Raw genomic sequence first — 17,496 nt, forward strand, 5'->3', positions numbered from 1 at the left:
TTGCTCAAAACGCCTTTTTGAGCTGGGCACTCTCTACCTCTTGCAACAGTTTTGGGTGAAACTCATAGGTGTTGCACTCTCTGAGAACTTCACCGTGATGTCTTTTAGCTGCTGCAAGGGGGCTAAACTGCGTCATCAGTGAGGGAGTGCTCATCCCTATACCATCCACTCCCTTACACGTGTGTTATTCAACACCCCCCCCAATCCCAACCTCTGACCTACAGTGGGGGAAATAAGTATTTGATCCCTTGCTGATTTTGTAAGTTTGCCCACTGACAAAGACATGAGCAGCCCATAATTGAAGGGTAGGTTATTGGTAACAGTGAGAGATAGCACATCACAAATTAAATCCGGAAAATCACATTGTGGAAAGTATATGAATTTATTTGCATTCTGCAGAGGGAAATAAGTATTTAATCCCTCTGGCAAACAAGACCTAATACTTGGTGGCAAAACCCTTGTTGGCAAGCACAGCGGTCAGACGTCTTCTGTAGTTGATGATGAGGTTTGCACACATGTCAGGAGGAATTTTGGTCCACTCCTCTTTGCAGATCATCTCTAAATCATTAAGAGTTCTGGGCTGTCGCTTGGCAACTCGCATCTTCAGCTCCCTCCATAAGTTTTCAATGGGATTAAGGTCTGGTGACTGGCTAGGCCACTCCATGACCCTAATGTGCTTCTTCCTGAGCCACTCCTTTGTTGCCTTGGCTGTATGTTTTGGGTCATTGTCGTGCTGGAAGACCCAGCCACAACCCATTTTTAAGGCCCTGGCGGAGGGAAGGAGGTTGTCACTCAGAATTGTACGGTACATGGCCCCATCCATTCTCCCATTGATGCGGTGAAGTAGTCCTGTGCCCTTAGCAGAGAAACACCCCCAAAACATAACATTTCCACCTCCATGCTTGACAGTGGGGACGGTGTTCTTTGGGTCATAGGCAGCATTTCTCTTCCTCCAAACACGGCGAGTTGAGTTCATGCCAAAGAGCTCAATTTTTGTCTCATCTGACCACAGCACCTTCTCCCAATCACTCTCGGCATCATCCAGGTGTTCACTGGCAAACTTCAGATGGGCCGTCACATGTGCCTTCCGGAGCAGGGGGACCTTGCGGGCACTGCAGGATTGCAATCCGTTATGTCGTAATGTGTTACCAATGGTTTTCGTGGTGACAGTGGTCCCAGCTGCCTTGAGATCATTGACAAGTTCCCCCCTTGTAGTTGTAGGCTGATTTCTAACCTTCCTCATGATCAAGGATACCCCACGAGGTGAGATTTTGCGTGGAGCCCCAGATCTTTGTCGATTGACAGTCATTTTGTACTTCTTCCATTTTCTTACTATGGCACCAACAGTTGTCTCCTTCTCGCCCAGCGTCTTACTGATGGTTTTGTAGCCCATTCCAGCCTTGTGCAGGTGTATGATCTTGTCCCTGACATCCTTAGACAGCTCCTTGCTCTTGGCCATTTTGTAGAGGTTAGAGTCTGACTGATTCACTGAGTCTGTGGACAGCTGTCTTTCATACAGGTGACCATTGCCGACAGCTGTCTGTCATGCAGGTAACGAGTTGATTTGGAGCATCTACCTGGTCTGTAGGGACCAGATCTCTTACTGGTTGGTGGGGGATCAAATACTTATTTCCCTCTGCAGAATGCAAATAAATTCATATACTTTCCACAATGTGATTTTCCGGATTTAATTTGTGATGTGCTATCTCTCACTGTTACCAATAACCTACCCTTCAATTATGGGCTGCTCATGTCTTTGTCAGTGGGCAAACTTACAAAATCAGCAAGGGATCAAATACTTATTTCCCCCACTGTAAATCCACCCTGAGATCACCTTCTCTTTGTGTGCTTTTAGCCACACAGAGGAGGGACAACTGTCAGGCCGATAATTTGCACATGCTAATTGCTACTTTTTTCTCGTTTCTCTTCAGTGGTTTACTAAGTTATCAATCTATATAGTAGGGTTCTGTGAGGGGAAAGTTGTGCTCCACACGTTCAGATCCTCAGACACACAAGAAGTCCTCTAGGGTTTTCAGGGACCCTCCCTCACCTCAAAGCCATAGATGTCCAGTATTGCAATGGAGAAACTGTCCTGTTTGGGATAGACCAGCTTGTTAATCCTGTCAGTCAGCCATCTGAAGAGCAGCGAATACAGAATCTTGGCAATAGCATCTCTGGAAGGGAGGAGACATGAAGCAATCGGTCAAGGCTGGGTGGCAGAGGTAGGGAGAATGGCACAGGAACCTAAGAGTTGCCCTGCTGGCCAGGGGCGTAGCCAGACATCCAACTTTGGGTGGGCCTGGACTCAAGATGGGTGGGCAGAAGAACCCCTCCCTGTTGATTTGGTCTCTCCTTGTCTCACCTGCATGCCATCTGCTGTTACCAAAGGTATGCAGGAGGGACAGTTGTTGGGAGTTTTCAGCTGGTGGGGCTAGGGAATCGGCATAGGTGTGCTGCTACTGGGTGGGCCTGAGCCCAAAGTGGGTGGGCTTGGCCCACCCTTGGCTATACCACTGCTGCTGGCACTATATTACCATCTGCTGTTTCTACACGGCTTCTTACTGTGACCAGAGTGCACAAATAAAATCCATTCCACACTTTACAGCCTGCTCACCTGGCATCCACAGCACTTTCCACAGATAAAGGTGTGAAGATTTTCTCTCGCATGGTTTCCTGCAAGGAGAATAAATATAAGACTGAGACTCTGGCTGGACACTGATTTTCACCTCACACTGGCTGCCAGACTCCAGCAGTTTTTCCTGCTATCAATTTACCCTATTCCTACAGCTAATCATTTCTATAGCACTACTAGGTGTAGTTGCAATATACACAGGTAGGTACTCTCTCTGTCCCTAGAGAGCTCACAATCTTAGTTTTTGTTTTGTACCTGGAAGGTTAAGTGACTTCCCAAGGTCATTAGGAGCTGCAGCAGGAATTGAACCCAGGTTGCCAGGATCAAAGCCCACCACATAAAAGACCAGGGGACACTTATGAAATTACATGGAAATACTTTTACTGGCTTCCCATTAAGGAACATATTACCTTTAAGGTTTTCACCTTGGTTCATAGGATTATTTACGGAGATGTTCCTGGATACATGTTAAGTCTAATAGATCTATCACCCAGAAACAGTTCCTGCTTTTCCCGATCCTTCCTAAATGTACATTATCCAGACTGCAACGGCCTTAAATACAAATCTACCTACGCATCCAGCTTCTCCTTCATAGGAAATTACTGAAGACCACCCTGTTCAAGAAGACCCTACCTTCCAGACTCAACTTAAATGACTTCTTCTTTGTTACAGCAAAATTCATGGACGTTATCATCTTTAATTATCTTTCATTATCTTTGTTGTCTTATACGTTGCATAGTCGATTACTATCTTATTATTACATGGTTAAATTGTATTTTACTAACTGTAGCCTACACTACGGTATTGTGTAAGCCACATTGAGCCTACAACTAGTGGGAAAATGTGGGGTATAAATGTGTTAAATAAATAAATAAAACAAATAGGAGGAAATATTTTTTTCACTCAAAGAATAGTTAAGCTCTGAAACTCGTTGTCAGAAGATGTGGTAACAGCACATGGGTTTAAAAAGGGTTTGGACCAGTTCCTGGAGGAAAAGTCCATAAACTGGTACAATGTTAGACATAGGGGAAGCCACTGCTTGCCTTGGGATTGGTAGCATGGAATGTTGCTACTATTTGGGTTTCTGCCAGGTACTGTAGGAAGCAGGATTCTGGGCTAGATGGACCATTGGTCTGACTCAGTATGGCTTTTCTTATGTTCTTAATGTACTGTATTACCTTTTCACTAGTATTCTATGAATACCTAGAGTTGTGCCCGTAATAGAATTACCCTCATAACCTTTTTTGGAGAACTGTCATGTTGGTGCTTTTAAAGGTTTCACATCCTCCAAAGCACCAACCCTTGGTCTGACCCAGTACAACAACTCTTATGTTCTTAAAGGGCAGCTCGTGTGCAGCAGGGACTGTCTCTTCATGTTCAAGTGTACAGCGCTGTGTATGCCTAGTAGCGCTTTAGAAATGATAAGTAGTAGTAGTAGCTCCCTGAATCAGACTTCCCATGCTTTGTGTAGAGTTGTTTAGTAGGTAGGGGATGGTGCCCTAAATCACATGTAGCCTTACTTCTGTTCGGAAGGGACGAGCGATGGCCTCCGTCGCCCTCGGACGAGAAAAGCTGCATTGGCTCCCTCTTAAATAACGCATCACGTTCAAAATATGTACTCTGATCCACAAAATCATTCATGGAGATGCCCCAGCCTACATGTCAGACCTGATAGACTTAGCACCTCGGAATGCTAAGACATCATCCCGCACGTTCCTCAACCTTCATTTCCCCAACTGCAAAGGGTTAAAATACAAACTAATGCACGCGTCAACCTTGACGATGTGGGTCTTTATCTGCCATCATCTACCATCTACTATCTTTGGGAACTTACTGTCACTTTGTACGTGATTGCTTTCTGGAGCCCCTCTGGGGAGATCTGCAGGAGTTCAGATACCATACGGATTTCTCTTGCACTGACCACCGAAGCCACTTCCTGGGAGTCTGTCTGTAAAGGAAAAAAAGCGTCCCTTCAGGTACAAGAGACTTCTCTATCAAACGCTGGTACAAGAATTGACTTCCGAGGTGGGGGAGGAAAGGATGGATGATGGACTTGGAGAAAAAAGAAGTTGCAAATGGACAAGGAGACTTTGGCAAGACAGTTAAGAGAAGAAAAGGGAAAGCAGAAACCAGAGACTAAGACCAACAAAATAAGAAAAATAAAATGACCAGACAACAAAGGTAGAAAAAAGAATTTTATTTTCTATTTATTGCCTGGAATATGTCAGTTTTTAGAATGCGCATCTGCCAGAACTACTTTTAGACGTGGATGGGGCCCGTGAGAAAAACCTCACTCATTGGCCTTCTGCAATGCAGTGGTAAATCTCCAGGTTTAGGATGGGCCACCCTTGGCGTCTCTGCTGCCAGGACCTCCATCTCCCTTAGCAGTCTCTTAAGAGACTGCTATGGGAGATCCCAGGAAGCCATTCTGTCAGCGGAGCCAGCATTAGCAGGAGCGACTGGAGATCCCTCCTGCCCCGACTAGGTACTAGACCCCACCAACAATGTAGTAGGGTCCTTGTGTTTGTGGATGGAGTGGGGGCTCCTTGTATTTGGGGGGAGGCAGGTTGCACAGCACAGTTTTGATTTCGGCAGAAAATGCACTGGCATTTTTGGCCAAAAGTGAAACAAGGCTGAATTTGAAAGCCAACTGAAATTCAGTCGGCCTCTACAAGAGATAAATTTGGACAAATCTAATGATTATGGACTTGACTGGGGTCACCAAGACAGATTTTAGAAGACCTGGATTGTGGTATTGTACAAGGTGGTGAATTAAAATGGTTGGCGGAGTCTTACGGCCTTTCTCTGCTGCCATTTTCTATACTCCTATATTTCTAATTTCCCTACGTTCCATCTCCATGGAGATGCCTCTTTTTTTTCCCCCTATTATTTCCCAGGTCCTGTCAATCCTTCCCTGCTTCTCTCCCCTTCCCCTGATGACACTAATATGAGGGAGCAAAACCCTTCTCAGAACCTTAAGGGAAAAACTCAATCTATACCATATACAGAATCTATACAGAAACCTCCAATCAGATTGTAGGTAAAGGCCACAAGGTCGTCCGTGCTGCGTTGCAGCCAGGACTGAATTTTGGTGGGGCCCGAGGTTAGCATGGTAAGGGGCCAAGCAGTGCAGGTGTTGACACCAACTACTGTTTGCCACTCACTGGCCTGTGCTGCTGCTTCAATTTGGGGCAGGGGTGACCCAAGGCTCTCCCCCAGGCCAACTCATGGCTGCATTCCTGCCACCGCGTCTGCCCATTTCCCCTTCCTGTTACTCATATAATAACCCTGTGATAATAAACCCCTTTACCGTCCCCACACATCCGGCTGATACCTTCCCACCATCTGTTCTCAGCAGTGAGTACCTCGTATTTCTCAAAGTAGATATTGCCCAGGTGGAGGACAGAAGACAAGATTCGGAAGATGCTGCTCTGGTCCTCGGCGTTGAAGTTCAAGATCTCCATGGCACTCAGCAGCCGCTGGAAATCTTCTGTGTCACTCTTCCCAGGAATATCACAGTTTCCTCCCTACGCCGGGAGCGGAAAGATCATGCATTACTTATGGCTTGTAGTGTGGTCAGTGACAGATACTGCTTTTGGCTTGAGTCAGGAGATGTGCAGATAATGCAGTGCTTACAAAGTTCAGCATTTCCCCTCCTCCTCTCTGTCAGTTCTCCTGGAGTTCTTTACCTTGTCTGCAGCATCTCCATGGACACTCCTGAGCTTAACTAGCAGTTATAATGGTGAGCTAACCTTCTGTCCCTATTTGGCAAACTGCCACTAAGCGGCCACTTCATTTGGAAGATCAGGGTGCTATGAATTGGCAGACCATCCTGATCTCCCCACTCCTACAAACTTACACAGCTGCTCCCTTGTTAAACCTCTTGAGACAAATCTGGCACCACACACCTTCATTCACCATAATCTGGGGGTTATTTCCCCCTGCAATCATGGGCCCCCAAAACCAAAACCCTTTCGGTGAAAGCTAAGCGTTTATTTTTATTTTTTCAATTAGCAAACACATCATACAAATGAGACTGCAGTAAAAAAAAAAAAAACACTGGAGAGTTTAAATGTAAACATTTAAAGAATTTTTTAAAATAAAGTTTATAAGCAACAACAAGGTTTTTTTGACCAATGATGATATTCATAACCCCAGTAAACACCTGTGGGGGGGGGGGGGGGGGGGGGGAATCCCAGTTGTCTGGATGTTTGAGGTCTTTTTCCTTGTGTGTTGCATTACCACAAATTTGAATCAGTGTTTACCAGGGGCGTAGCCAGACTTCGGCGGGAGGGGGGTCCAGAGCCTGAGGTGAGGGGGCACATTTTAGCCCCCCCCCCGCCGCCACCGACCCCCCCTCCATTGCAGCCCCCCCCCGCCGCCAGCACCACCAATAACTTTGACCCCCCCTGCCGACAACCCTCGACCCCCCTCCCGCTGCCAACCCTCCCCCACCGTCGCTGTCGCCTACCTTTGCTGGCGGGGGACCCCAACCCCTGCCAGCCGAGGTCCTCTTCTTCCTTTGTTCTGTTTCTGAGTCTGACGTCCTGCATGTTGTACATGCAGGACGTCAGACTCAGAAACAGAACAGAACAGAAACAGAATGAAGCCTTGCGATCTGCAAGGCTTCGTTCTGTTTCTGTCAGTCTGCCGTCCTGCACATACAACGTGCAGGATGTCAGACTCAGAAACAGAACAAAGGAAGAAGAGGACCTCGGCTGGCGGGGGTTGGGGTCCCCCGCCAGCAAAGGTAGGCGACGGCGGGTTGGCGGCGGGAGGGGGGGTCAAGAGGGTCGTCAGCAGGGGTCCAGGGCCAAATCTAAGGGGGCCCAGGCCCCCGTGGCCCCACGTAGCTACACCCCTGGTGTTTACACATTTGTCTCATTGTGAATATTCAATTGTACCTAAAGCACACTTCTAGGTAGCCAGCACACCACTTACCACCGTAACCTGCGAACGCACCTGGTTCAGGTAGAAATATGTCTCAGCATCCTGAAGGCAGAAGAGCTGCTTCTGTTGAGAAGGGAGGCCAGCCAACATCTCATAGAATACATGATAGTTCCTTTCATTTTTGGCCTAGGGTGAGAAGGAAGGACCTATAACAACTGACAAAATAGATCTTCTTTCTCAATTTTCAGTATCACGCACGGCCAAAGTAGCACGAGAGCTCCGGACTGACCTGGAAAACAATTCTTGATTTTTCTAGAAGGTACTGTGAAGTTATGGCACCACAGATCACACCCCTAGGAGACAAAGAAGTAGTCAAATGTCCAGAAGAAACAGGCAGAGAAACTATGACATTATAAGGAGGCAGATATGAAATGGGGGAAAAACGAAGTAACATAGTAGATGACGGCAGAAAAAAGACCTGCACGGTCCATCCAGTCTGCCCAACAAGACAACTCATGTGTGCTACTTTTGTGTATACCCTACTTTGATTTGTACCTGTGCTCTTCAGGGCACAGACCGTATAAGTCTGCCCAGCATTATCCCCGCCTCCCAACCACCGGCTCTGGCACAGACCGTATAAGTCTGCCCAGCACTATCCCCGCCTCCCAACCACCGGCTCTGGCACAGACCGTATAAGTCTGCCCAGCACTATCCCCGCCTCCCACCACCGGCTCTGGCACAGACTGTATAAGTCTGCCCAGCGCTATCCCTGCCTCCAAACCACCAGTCCCGCCTCCCACCACCAGCTCTGGCATAGACCATATAAGTCTGCCCAGCACTATCCCCGCCTCCCAACCACCTGCCCCTCCTCCCAACCACCGGCTCTGGCACAGACCGTATAAGTCTGCCAGCAGACATTGTATATAAGTACAGTTAATAAGATATAAAACAAGTGGATACAGATAGACTGATAGACAATCAAACTCACGAGAAAGACATATAGATAGAAAAAAAACAAAAAAGACAGGTAGAAACGTAAGATTATAGCATCTGTTTGGAAAGATTCACACTGCCCTAACGAGTTAATGTCACTAAATCATTACACTTGTGTCTAATGCCAACTTTAGGTACTTTGATCCCAAGTGTACAACAATCTGGTAATCAAAATTGAAAACCACCAACCTAAATTAGGTTCAGAACAGTGTCCAAAAGGAGATACTCTTGAAATCTTTACAAACACATCACAGACCTTTCTGTAGAAACAAGAAATAGAAAACTCTTTATTAATTTACCAATCTAACCCTTTCGGAATTCTCTGAAGGAGATTAAAAGACTCTCCAGTATGAACAGCCTTCAAAACACTCCAAACAGCAATAGAGAAAAGGATAAAGTTCACACAAAATTAAAAGTGGAAACTCCACAATATTTCCGTATTTCAAACTGCCACAGCAATCCCACTGCCACTGGTTTCACTCTCCACGGGAGCATCGTACGAAAACAAGACCAAACATAGACAACCATCAATCAACCAACGAAAAACTCTCCACCTGTTACTTCCGAACTTCCGCAAACTACTGAAGACCCATCTCTTTAACAAGGCTTACCACAAAGATCAACATAACTCCTCCACTCATAGTTAGAACTGCCTTATAATATCTGCTTGTTATACTGCTATCATGACTGTTCATTATCATATTGCCAAAGATTCTTCTGTAACACTAAACGTCTATTTTTATTATATTTCCACTACTCATGATGTATTGTAAGCCACATTGAGCCTGCAAAGAGGTGGGAAAATGTGGGATACAAATGCGATAAATAAATAAGGCTCAGAAAAACTGATGAAAACGTGTGATGTCACAAAGTCGACCTCTCATCCCATATACTGGGGCAAAAGGGCAGAAGTCTAAAAAATGCTCAACTTATAAACCTACCAAAGTCCACCAAAAAACCTCATCAGCGTTCATGTGCCAAACAGAGCCAAACAGTACATGCACGCTGATCATAGTAGAATTGGAAAAGGTGCAGCGAAGGGCGACTAAAATGATAGCGGGGATGGGACGACTTCCCTATGAAGAAAGACTAAGGAGGCTAGGGCTATTCAGCTTGGAGAAGAGACGGCTGAGGGGAGACATGATGGAGGTATATAAAATAATGAGTGGAGTGGAACAGGTGGATGTGAAGCGTCTGTTCACGCTTTCCAAAAATACTAGGACTAGGGGGCATGCGATGAAACTACAGTATAGTAAATTTAAAACAAATTGGAGAAAAGTTTTCTTCACCCAACGTGTAATTAAACTCTGGAATTCGTTGCCGGAGAAAGTGGTGAAGGCGGTTAGCTTGGCAGAGTTTAAAAAGGGGTTGGACGGATTCCTAAAGGACAAGTCCATAAACCGCTACTAAACGGACTTGGAAAAATCCAAAATTCCGGGAATAACATGTATAGAATGTTTGTACGTTTGGGAAGCTTGCCAGGTGCCCTTGGCCTGGATTGGCCGCTGTCGTGGAGAGGATGCTGGGCTCGATGGACCCTTGGTCTTTTCCCAGTATGGCATTACTTATGTACTTATGTACTCAAACCCCTGAGCCAAAAACATCAGTGCCAATGCCTTTGCATTCAAAAACACCAGCACATGCACACCAAAAAAAAAAAAAAACAAACAAACCCAAGAGCATCAGAAATCTGTGCTGATGTTTACAAAAAATATTGCCATTCAGTCTTTGAATTCAACCCCGGAGGAGTTTCATACTGCAGAATCTTTTAATCTCCTTCAGAGAATTCTGAGAGGGATAGATTGGTGAATTAATAAAGAGTTTTCTATGTTATTGTAAAAAAAATGTCTTTAATGTGTTACCACCTTCTGGACACTGTTTATGTTTACATTTATTCGGGTACTTGATATACCGCCTTTCACAACAAACCAAAGCAGTGTACAACATAAAATAAAAAGAATAAAAAAAGGAACGCTAAAATTTAATTAGACAGAAGAGATAAAATAAGTAAAGCAGAAAAAGGGAATCCATTAAGAACAGACAGGGTGCAAAGAGGCAACCGACTGCTCGCCCCTACCTGCTCCCTATGAATGAATCTGGGATTAGGGGGTTACGGAAACGCCTGGGGAAATAGATGGGTTTTAAGGAGACAGCAGAAGCGGGGGAAACAAAAGCTCAGCTTTCAAATCAGGAGGTGAGGAATTCCAGAGAAAAGGAGCCAAACAAAAGAATGCAGAGATGCCTGTGGAATTAAGGCGAGCGCAACGAACAGATGGCACAGAAAGACGGGAATCAAAAGCGGAGTGGAGTGAGTGTGTAGGATAATAGGGGATAATTTGATGTGCCAGATAAGGAGGGGTGCCTAGATGAAGGACCTTGAAAGTGGGGGTCAAGATCTTATGAATGATCTGGAACTTTATGGGGAGCCAATGATGTTCTTTCAAAAACGGGGTTAACATGATCGTAACAATGAGCATGATACAGAATACGAATAGCAGTATTCCGTACAGTCTGGAGTTTACGAAGAGAAATATCAGAAAGAACGGCATAAACAACATTACAGTCAGTGCATTTTTTCTAGCGAAAAAGGTGCCGGTACTCAAATGCCAGGCCACCCTTCAGGGTTGGGTTGATCACTGAGGGACCCACCCACCCCACAATGGCCAGGCCCCCTGTAACCAGTCACAGAATCTATGACAACGCAGAATTGTTGTATAGAGCCTGAGCTCTTTCAATAAAAGTTGGGGACCATGGGTCAATTTTAGCAGACAATGGAAAAGGTGCCGGTACTCAGTACCCCCAAGTACCCCTTCAAAAAAAGACCTGATTTACAGTAGTCCAGTTTTGTGGTAACCAATGCATAAGGCAATGGTGTTGGAAATATTGAGAAGCATTATGATGTATAGAGCATTTAAGCGAGTCGAAGTTCGGCTCGGCTGTAGGAAACAGCATATAATGAAGTTTCTCATTATTCCTTCACCTTAATAAGAACTGGTTGAAAGATAGGAAGCAGAGAGTAGGATTGCGTGGCCAGTATTCTCAGTGGAGGAGGGTAGTTAGTGGGGTCCCGCAGGGGTCTGTGCTGGGTCCGTTGCTTTTTAATGTATTTATAAATGACCTAGAGATGGGAATAACTAGTGAGGTAATTAAATTCGCCGATGACACAAAATTATTCAGGGTCGTCAAGTCGCAGGAGGAATGTGAACGATTACAGGAGGACCTTGCGAGACTGGGAGAATGGGCGTGCAAGTGGCAGATGAAGTTCAATGTTGACAAGTGCAAAGTGATGCATGTGGGTAAGAGGAACCCGAATTATAGCTACGTCTTGCAAGGTTCCGCGTTAGGAGTTACGGATCAAGAAAGGGATCTGGGTGTCGTCGTCGATGATACGCTGAAACCTTCTGCTCAGTGTGCTGCTGCAGCTAGGAAAGCGAATAGAATGTTGGGTGTTATTAGGAAGGGTATGGAGTCCAGGTGTGCGGATGTTATAATGCCGTTGTATCGCTCCATGGTGCGACCGCACCTGGAGTATTGTGTTCAGTACTGGTCTCCGTATCTCAAAAAAGATATAGTAGAATTGGAAAAGGTACAGCGAAGGGTGACGAAAATGATAGTGGGGATGGGACGACTTTCCTATGAAGAGAGGCTGAGAAGGCTAGGGCTTTTCAGCTTGGAGAAGAGACGGCTGAGGGGAGATATGATAGAAGTGTATAAAATAATGAGTGGAATGGATCGGGTGGATGTGAAGCGACTGTTCACGCTATCCAAAAATACTAGGACTAGAGGGCATGAGTTGAAGCTACAGTGTGGTAAATTTAAAACGAATCGGAGAAAATTTTTCTTCACCCAACGTGTAATTAGACTCTGGAATTCGTTGCCGGAGAACGTGGTACGGGCGGTTAGCTTGACGGAGTTTAAAAAGGGGTTAGATAGATTCCTAAAGGACAAGTCCATAGACCGCTATTAAATGGACTTGGAAAAATTCCGCATTTTTAGGTATAACTTGTCTGGAATGTTTTTACGTTTGGGGAGCGTGCCAGGTGCCCTTGATCTGGATTGGCCACTGTCGGTGACAGGATGCTGGGCTAGATGGACCTTTGGTCTTTCCCAGTTTGGCACTACTTATGTACTTATGTATGTACTTAATAACGTATTAGGACTTGTTTTTTTTTTATTCCTCATATAGCTGTTAAGTGATTTATACTAAATTATACATTTTTGTACCTGTGATTGATTTCTATTTTGGACATTTTTTTGAAGGCATTTTCAGAAAGCTTTTGTCCAAGTCCTTCATGAGAGACTCCGAAGAACATTTAAAAGCCATGTGATAGGAAGCACTTTCTTGTTGTGGACTGGGAACTGGTTAAAATATAGAAAACAGAGAGTAGGGTTAAATGGCCAGTCCTCTCAAAGGTGAATGTTTTTGTTTAGAAGATTCAAGAAAGCGTATCTTTTCTTCTGCCGGTCTGAAAGAGTGGAATAAATTGCTCGTACTTCTTAGGACACAGAAGAATTCAAGTTGGTTTAAGACACTGCTGAAACAGCAATTTTTTGGCACAAGTTACACAGTAATTTGGACAGCGGGTGGACATTTTATGATCTGTTTTTTTCTGTTTTAAATGAGTTTGTATTGTTTTCTATGTTTTATGATGTATGTTTGAGTTGGTCACCGCTCTGGAGAAGGGCAGTATACAAATGGTAATAAATGAAATGAAATGAATGCCCCTAGGGATCCGTACTGAGACTGGTGTTTTTTAAACGTATTTATAAATAATCCGGAAACTTAAATAATGAGTGAAGTGACGTGGAGGGGCATAATCGAACGAAAACGTCTATCTCCATGGGCGTTTATCTCCGAGAACGGGTCCGTGAAGGGGCGGACCGAACCGTATTTTCGCAAAAAATAGACGCCCATGTTTTATTCGACAATTTGTGAGCTGGGCGTTTTTGTTTTTCAGCGATAATGGAAAATGAAAGCGCCCGGCTCAAAAACGAATAAATCCAAGGCATTTGTTCGTGGGAGGGGCCAGGATTCGTAGTGCACTGGTCCCCCTCACATGCCAGGACACCAACCGGGCACCCTAGGGGGCATTTTTACAAAAACAAAAAAAAAGGTAAAAGAGCTCCCAGGTGCATAGCACCCTTCCCTTGTGTGTTGAGCCCCCCAAATCCCCCTCAAAACCCACTGCCCACAAGTCTACACCATTACTATAGCCCTAAGGGGTGAAGGGGGGCACCTACATGTGGGTACAGTGGGTTTGGGGGGGGGGGGTTGGACGACTAAGCATTAAAGCAGCACAATTGTAACAGGTAGGGGGGGTTGGGCCTGGGTCCACCTGCCTGAAGTCCACTGCACCCCCTAACAACTGCTCCAGGGACCTGCATACTGCTGCCAGGGAGGTGGGTATGACATTTGAGGGTGAAAATAAAAAGTTGTGAAACATCATTTTTTGTGGTGGGAGGGGGTTAGTGACCACTGAGGGAATCAGAGGAGGTCATCCCCGATTCCCTCTGGTGGTAATCTGGTCATTTAGGGCACTTTTTGGGGCCCTATTCGTGAAAAAACAGGGTCCAGGAAAAGTGCCCTAAATTCTAGCTACAAACGCATACTTTTTTCCATTATCGGCGAAAGGTGCCCATCTCTGTTCAGGTGATAACCATGCCCCAGTCCCGCCTTCACCACGCCTCCGACACGCCCCCGTCAACTTTGTACGCTTCCGTGATGGAGTCCAGTTGAAAACATCCAAGTTCGGCTTTCGATTATACCGCATGATTCGTTTTTGTGAGATAAACGTCCATCTCCCGATTTAGGTCGGAACTTGGGCGTTTTTCTCGTTCGATTATAAGCAGGCTAGTATGGCAAGTCTTATGTTCTATAAATTGACGTACAAGTGAAAGCAAATTTATCACATCCAAATTTCCAAGTTTATTCGGGGCTTATATCCGGCCCATCAACTCAATATCTGGGTGACTTACAATCAAATCTAAAAGGGGAGGGAGAATAAAAAAACAGGGGCGTAGCCAGACAACAGATTTTGGGTGGGCCTAGGGAAGAAGTGGGTGGGCACCAATTGTTCTCCCCCACCACCCAAAAAATATCTCAGCTGATGGGAAAACGCTTCTTTCCACCTTGGCAGTCTGCAGCAGGCATGCGCTGAAAACTGAACTTACGCAGGTGCCGGTATCATGGAGAGTAACGTTTTTGTTACCATCTGGAAGAAGTCTTCACTAAACGTGTGCTACTGTTGGGTGGGCCTGAGCCCTAAGTGGGTGGGCCCTGGCCCACCCAGGCCCACCTGTGACTACGCCACTGATAAAAAAATATACATAAGGGGGGAGGGACAAGAAAAGAGCAGGAAGAAAAAGGGGTGAACTGCAATAAGCAAATAGGAAAGCAAAAGGAGTTGTTTCCTCGCTACTTAAAATGTCTCTAGTGCCTGGTTAATTTGCATATTCTGATTACTCTGAAAACTGGACAAGTTAATGGCCTTTGAGACAGTGGCGTAGCTACGTGGTGCCAGGGGGCCTGAGCCCCCGTAGATTTGGTCCTGGACCCCCTGCCGACGACCCTCTCGACCCCTCTCCCGCCGCCAACCCTCCCCCGCCGTCGTCGTAGGTTACCTTTGCTGGCGGGGGACCCCAATCCCCGCCAGCCGAGGAGGTCCTCTTCTTCCCATGAAGCCTTCGCGGGAAGAAGAGGACCTCCTCGGCTGGCGGGGATTGGGGTCCCCCGCCAGCAAAGGTAGGCGACAGCGGGGGAGAGTTGGTGGCGGGAGGAGGGGGATGAGAGGGTCGTCGGCAGGGGTCATCAAAGTTGGTGGCAGCGGCGGTGGCAGGGGGGTTCAGCGGTGCCAGGGGGGGGGGCTAAAATGTGCCCCTCACCTCAGGCTCTGGACCCCCCCTCCCGTCGAAGTCTGGTTACGCCCCTGCTTTGAGAGCCAACATTTTGACACCCCAATACCAGACAGAGCATGCAGTCAGCACAGCTAATAACTGCGCAAGATTACAACTTACTCCTCCATAAAGATTTCCACAAACTTCCCAAACCTGCTGGAGTTATCATTTCTCACTGTTTTGGCATTTCCAAAGGATTCCAGCAGGGGCGTGGCTTCAAGAATCTGCGCAATGACGAGAAAAGAAAGGGAAAGTGAGGCCTTGTCACGCTGAACGGAGAAATCAGAAGCCTGCAGGGGTCGGTGCACAGATATGATACTTAAGCTTGGCTTTGTAAAGATGTATCAATCTATGCAAGTCGACCTCCACAGTTTGGCTAGTTATTTGCTTGGTGTGGCTTAGTGCAGGGCTACCGAGAGGGGGGGCAGGGGAGACAAAATTCTCTGGGCCCGGGGCCTCCAAGAGGGGCCTGGCACCACAGTCCCTGGTCTCACCCGCCCGCTCTCGGCTCCGTCAACAGCCCCTTTCCGTTCGCCACCAGGCCCCCTGCATTCGAATCGATTTGGTAGCGCCTCACCTCCCTGTGAAAGTGCAGTGGCAGATTGCCTCCCTTCGGGCCTTCCCTCCCTATGTCCCGCCCTCGCGGAAACAGGAAGTTACATCAGACAAGGGCGAAACGTGGCCATGTCGGGTATTGTTTTTAATAAAGTTTTCTTCTTTGCTACATAGTCTGCTTTCTTTGTGTACTTGATACCAGTAAGCAGATTTTTTTGCCTTTTTGTTATTTCTCTGACCATATACGTATGTTTATACTTGCACATTTTGCTATTTTTATGCTATTAACAACATTATAATTTTGATGCTAAACGGTTCCTACCGTACATCGCCTTGGGTGAATTTCTTCATAAAGGCGATTATAAACCCCAATATATAAATAAAATAAATTGTGATAACCAAATCCTTAATAACCATGTGAACCCCCCCCCCCCCCCCCCCCCCCAAGAACTCAGAAAGAGACTGGGCTATGCTTAGGAAAACATACTGAGATCTTTTAACCATTCTTACTTTTTTAACCTAAAATATAACCTCCTGCCCCCTCAGTGTCTGTTGGGGGACTGCAAGTCTCTCCTTGTACCACAAGGCTGAGAGCCAAAAAAAAAAAAAGTGCTTTGTTAAAAAGAGATTATGTTATATCAAAATTTGACAAAACACAAGTGTTTGACTTTGGATGTAACATTCCTTCCATAAAGAGGGGTCCAGTGGCTGGGAAGAGGCAACATGCAGTCCAGAGCACATTCAGTCCCTGCCCTTCTGTCCAGGACAGACAAGTGGTCAATGTACATGGTACATCCCTACCTCTATCTGCAGCGGACCGCACAGGATGCACGAAGGGGGAGAAAGAGAGAGAGAGAGAGAGAGAGAGAGAGAGAGAGAGAGAGAGAGAGAGAGAGAGAGGTGATTGTTACCAGCGTCAGGAATAGCAAAAAGTCATCTCCACCAACTGGTGCAGGACATCTCATCACAAACAGTATTGTAATATTTAATAATAACATTGAATTAAAATCAAGAGCATAGGCTTAGTGCCTAGTTTACTTGTACATTCTCTGCTAAACTTCTTGCACCTGTAGTTCCCTCGTGTGCCCCAATTCTTGTAACCATTTGTATGGTTTATGGTTTTTTTTTTTTTCATTTAAAATACTGCCTCTCCATACAAACATAACAAGGCGGCAGTGTGTTTTTTGTAGCAAAAAAGGTGCTGGTACTCAAATGCCAGGCCACCCTTCAGGGGTGGGGTGATCACTGAGGGACCCACCCCCACAATAGCCAGACCCCCTGCAACCAGTCACAGAATCTATGACAAGGCAGAATTGGTGTGTAGAGCCTGAGCTCTTTCATTAAAGCTTGGGGACCATGGGTCAATTTTAGCAGACAATGGAAAAGGTGCCGGTACTCAGTACCCCCAAGTACCCCCTCAAAAAAAAGCCCTGCAAGGCGGTGAACAGGCTAAATAAACTATGTAGAAAAAGAACTACAATCTTCAATAGGAAAACAGGCTCAGTATAGTATATTAACCCAATCAAACAGAG

General features: G+C 46.0%; 1 protein-coding gene across 1 annotated transcript in view; it reads right to left on the bottom strand.

Annotated features, from left to right (window-relative positions):
• The window catches only part of MYO15A (myosin XVA), a 173,359-nt gene that overhangs the window by 127,690 nt on the left and 28,173 nt on the right, over nucleotides 1–17,496 (bottom strand). The window contains exons 9-15 of the mRNA XM_030212017.1: nucleotides 15,530–15,633; nucleotides 7,812–7,875; nucleotides 7,595–7,708; nucleotides 5,998–6,159; nucleotides 4,467–4,580; nucleotides 2,615–2,673; nucleotides 2,051–2,174 (exon numbers count right to left, since the gene is read on the bottom strand). Of these exons, the coding sequence (XP_030067877.1) occupies nucleotides 2,051–2,174; nucleotides 2,615–2,673; nucleotides 4,467–4,580; nucleotides 5,998–6,159; nucleotides 7,595–7,708; nucleotides 7,812–7,875; nucleotides 15,530–15,633 (741 nt within the window). The remainder of the gene's footprint in view (nucleotides 1–2,050; nucleotides 2,175–2,614; nucleotides 2,674–4,466; nucleotides 4,581–5,997; nucleotides 6,160–7,594; nucleotides 7,709–7,811; nucleotides 7,876–15,529; nucleotides 15,634–17,496) is intronic.

This window comes from Microcaecilia unicolor, chromosome 8 (genome assembly GCF_901765095.1).
Source record: "Microcaecilia unicolor chromosome 8, aMicUni1.1, whole genome shotgun sequence".
Taxonomy (NCBI): Eukaryota; Metazoa; Chordata; class Amphibia; order Gymnophiona; family Siphonopidae; genus Microcaecilia; species Microcaecilia unicolor.